This window comes from Cariama cristata, unplaced genomic scaffold (genome assembly GCF_000690535.1).
Source record: "Cariama cristata isolate BGI_N322 unplaced genomic scaffold, ASM69053v1 scaffold19602, whole genome shotgun sequence".
Classification (NCBI taxonomy): Eukaryota; Metazoa; Chordata; class Aves; order Cariamiformes; family Cariamidae; genus Cariama; species Cariama cristata.
The window spans coordinates 16,986-20,558 of NW_009604618.1; the positions used below are offsets into that span (position 1 = coordinate 16,986).

The window sequence follows — 3,573 nt, forward strand, 5'->3', positions numbered from 1 at the left end:
CCAATACATGACCTCTGAAGTAGATGATCCTGGGAAAAGGCTTTATTCCTGCTTTCTAGCTGGTTTATTTTTGTTTAAAGCAGATTATAACTGGCCTTGAGGGAGAAGAGTTAGCTTTACTAATTGTTTGGTTTTAAGCATTTTGCTACCAAACTGGCTTATTTTGGTTTTAGAGATTTCTTTATTCCTATTTTTAAAATAGCACAATGCATTTGGAATACACATTGTAAGCATGTAATTCTTAGGTGCTGGCATCATTCTGTTTCTGGTGTGATTTCAGTGGAATTATTTCTTCAAAATTTTGAGAATACATGGCTGCATCCCATCTCTGAGAGTATTGTAGGAAGTTTCTGTCAATCTAATCTAGAATCTCTGCATTATTAAAATTCAAATTGATTTTGCTGATCCTCTTATTCTTTTTGGTTTGTATTTGTTGCACCCAATTCTGATTTTCAGGAAATTGGTGCAAAAGTACATTTATTTCAGTGCAAAAGTGATCAGGTCTTCTGTAGCTTTGTTCTTTTTTTTTTTTTTTTTTCCCCTCTTCCATTTTCTCAGAGCAGCATTTAAGTTAGCTTCTGTACTTCAAACACAAGACTAGTCCCCTTGATTTTAGTGGGGATATATCTCTTCAACTGTCATCAGCTCCAAGTCCTGAAAATAACTGGATGTATAAAAGAAATTGTAAGCCCTGAGTGAAGAGTTGAAGAGAGGGCCAATGTGTTGAAGGTCTTTTGCAGCAGTGGGCAGGATGAATAGATCTGTGCTGCTGCTTCTTGCATGAAAATCATGTGCTCTCGTATGATTCCAACATTATAAAACCAGAAGAGACCATTTTGATAATTTGCTACAAGTTATATGATATTGACCATCAGCATTCCGTGGTTTCATTTGTTTGAACTAGGTATGTTTTTTCAGAAAACCAACTAATTTTAGTTTTAAAGTTGTTGTCGTAGGAAGCCCATCAAACTCACGGTAGCAAATTGTTAACTGTTTTAGGCAGTTTTTATCCCATTTAATATCCACCTTATTGATTTTTTAATTGTTCTAGTTTCTTAGTCAGAAATGCCATATAACATTAAATAAATGCCTATGACACAAAACGTTAACGGTGTACAAGCCACAAGCTGGTGATCTGAGAGTTAATAACGTGTTATGGACTCGCCTGTTGTCAGGAGCGTAGCAAAGAGAGAACGCCTGTTTTGTGTCCGACGAGGCAGAGCCGTGGGTGTGAAGTCCTTGATTCCCACTGAAAAGTGACTGAAGGCAAAAATTTCTGATGTGGCCGCTGCTGTCAGCCCTAGTAGGAGCATAGGGACACGAACAGTGACGCATTTTTTCGAACTATCAACAGAGACTTGCTTGGAGGCCTGAGTGAGGCCTGCTGAAGCAAGACACTCTACCACTAACATCTCCCGCTTATTATTGTTTTTTAAATTTAGTTTCCTATATATCACTGATATTTCTGGAATGGTTCGAATGGACAACATGGAGCTAGAGTTTAGCTGAAGGCGAGGCCCTGCCCCGCTATCATGGGGTTTTGGTAAGATGAGATAACAGGAAAGAGCTCAAGTGAGAAATTGTCTTTGGAAGTCTCTGCTACAGATTTTTGGATACAGAGGTACCACAAGAGCGGGGAAAATGAACATTAAGATAGATCTTGAAATAGATCACATAATCTTATTTTCTCATATAGATATACTCTTCTGATAGTCATTTCATACGGTACTGAAAAGAACTTACTTTGTAATGCACAAAATGTGGATATTGAGATCTCACTGTGACAGGCTGTGTCATAGCCTAATTATTTCTTTTTTTTTTTTTCTCTGTCACTTCTTCGTATAGGTGGAAAACGTTCGGTTACTTGATCGTTTATCTTCAAGAAAAGCTGCATTGGGAACCTTGTATCTAACAGCTACCCATGTCATATTTGTGGAGAATGGTTCTGAGACTCGTAAAGAGACCTGGGTATGAATTTTTGTTTTTTTCAGTCAGCTGTAAGTGCATGGCACTTCATTGATGGTAATTTGAAAATAACTTACAAAACAGTTTAAACATAGTAAGTTAGTTCATATGGATGCTTTTATAACTTCAGACTGTGTGAAATTCCAGCCTGGTAATTTTTGAAAATTTTCAATGGATTCTGGATATTGCAACACAGTAAGAGGATTAGAAGGACCTTCACCATACGAATACCAGATGTGATTGACCGAGGAACAGCTGCTGTAAATGACAGCATTGCTCCTATCGTCTAGGAAGAACTGAGGAGAAATGCTTTGAATGTGAATTACTACCTTGTCTCAGTCAGTTCTTGCCTCTCTCCCTAACTCCTGGTGCTGGATCAGTGATTTTGTTGCTTTAATTTCTTTTTTTGCATAATGTAGGATGTTGAGTTATCTCTTTTGATGGATCAATAACATATGTTACATGTATATATATAGGTACAGATATAGCTCTGGTGTCATACCATTTGAGAGTCTTTTATATAGCTTAATTATGAATCCTTTGTCCATTTTTGTGCTAATTATTAACTCTGTCCTCTTTTGGTCCCACTATTACCCTCCTGATTTTTATTGTAATGTTTCATCTCATCTGATGCAGTATTTCAAATTATATCAGGACTGCCATTCTGCCAATGAGGACACCCAATGTTTTACCCTGATCTAACTGATGCTGCTTCATCTTTTCACCGTGCAGACAGATGAAAAGAGCTATTTTTGTGACAACCGCTAGCTTACACTAAAGCAAACAAACAACAAGCCTTTGATATCATGATCAGGCTAATGTTTGAGCAGCTGAAACACTCCAGAAGTGCTTCTTTGTCTGTAGGCGATGTATCAGGCACTGCTTGAGCCTGAAGTTGGAGGTGGGAACAAAACTACAAGAGGAGGAGCGTGGGGATTTTCTGAAACAGTAGTGGAAGCTACTGTGCCTGCCCTGGCACATAGTTATAAAGAATTATTTTTGCTTCTAAAGATTTGAATCACTTGGCATAACCGTTTTCCATTCCCTCGCAGGTTCTTCACAGCCAAATTTCCTCTATTGAGAAGCAGGCCACCACCGCCACTGGTTGCCCATTGCTGATCCGCTGCAAGAACTTCCAGGTCATCCAGCTGGTCATCCCTCAGGAACGAGACTGCCATGATGTTTACATATCTCTGATACGTCTGGCACGACCAGGTATGGGAAGGAAACTGGCACAAAAATCAATCCTCATTCCACAGAGGGAGAATATAATGGAAGAAATGTACCTGTGCATCGTTGTCCTTTGCAAGTTAAGAAAAAAGGCTTCATTAGAGATGTGTTATGAGAGAAGAGGTCTCTGAGCAGACAAGCATATTGAAATAATCACTTATGGAGCAATGAAGAAAGCACATTATAACAAGTAGTTCATTCCATAAAGTATGACATGAACTTTTGTTTAAAATAATACCCTAAGCTATCATGGGCCATAAAGTATATGATTATAATGCTATTTTATGTGTAACTGTTGTTTACTGGATGCCTTCTGTAAGTGTGAATTTAGGAAAATACTGACAAGTCTCTAAATCCAGGGAACTTTCACATTCCTGC

At 38.3% G+C, this 3,573-nt stretch overlaps 1 protein-coding gene across 1 annotated transcript in view; it reads left to right on the top strand.

The window, feature by feature from the left end:
- Positions 1–1,845: 1,845 nt before the first annotated feature.
- Positions 1,846–3,573, top strand: part of MTMR7 (myotubularin related protein 7) — a gene marked incomplete at its 5' end in the record, with an annotated part of 29,114 nt that continues 27,386 nt past the window's right edge. The window contains 2 exons of the mRNA XM_009695691.1: positions 1,846–1,968; positions 3,018–3,180. Coding sequence (XP_009693993.1) covers positions 1,846–1,968; positions 3,018–3,180 — 286 coding nt within the window. The remainder of the gene's footprint in view (positions 1,969–3,017; positions 3,181–3,573) is intronic.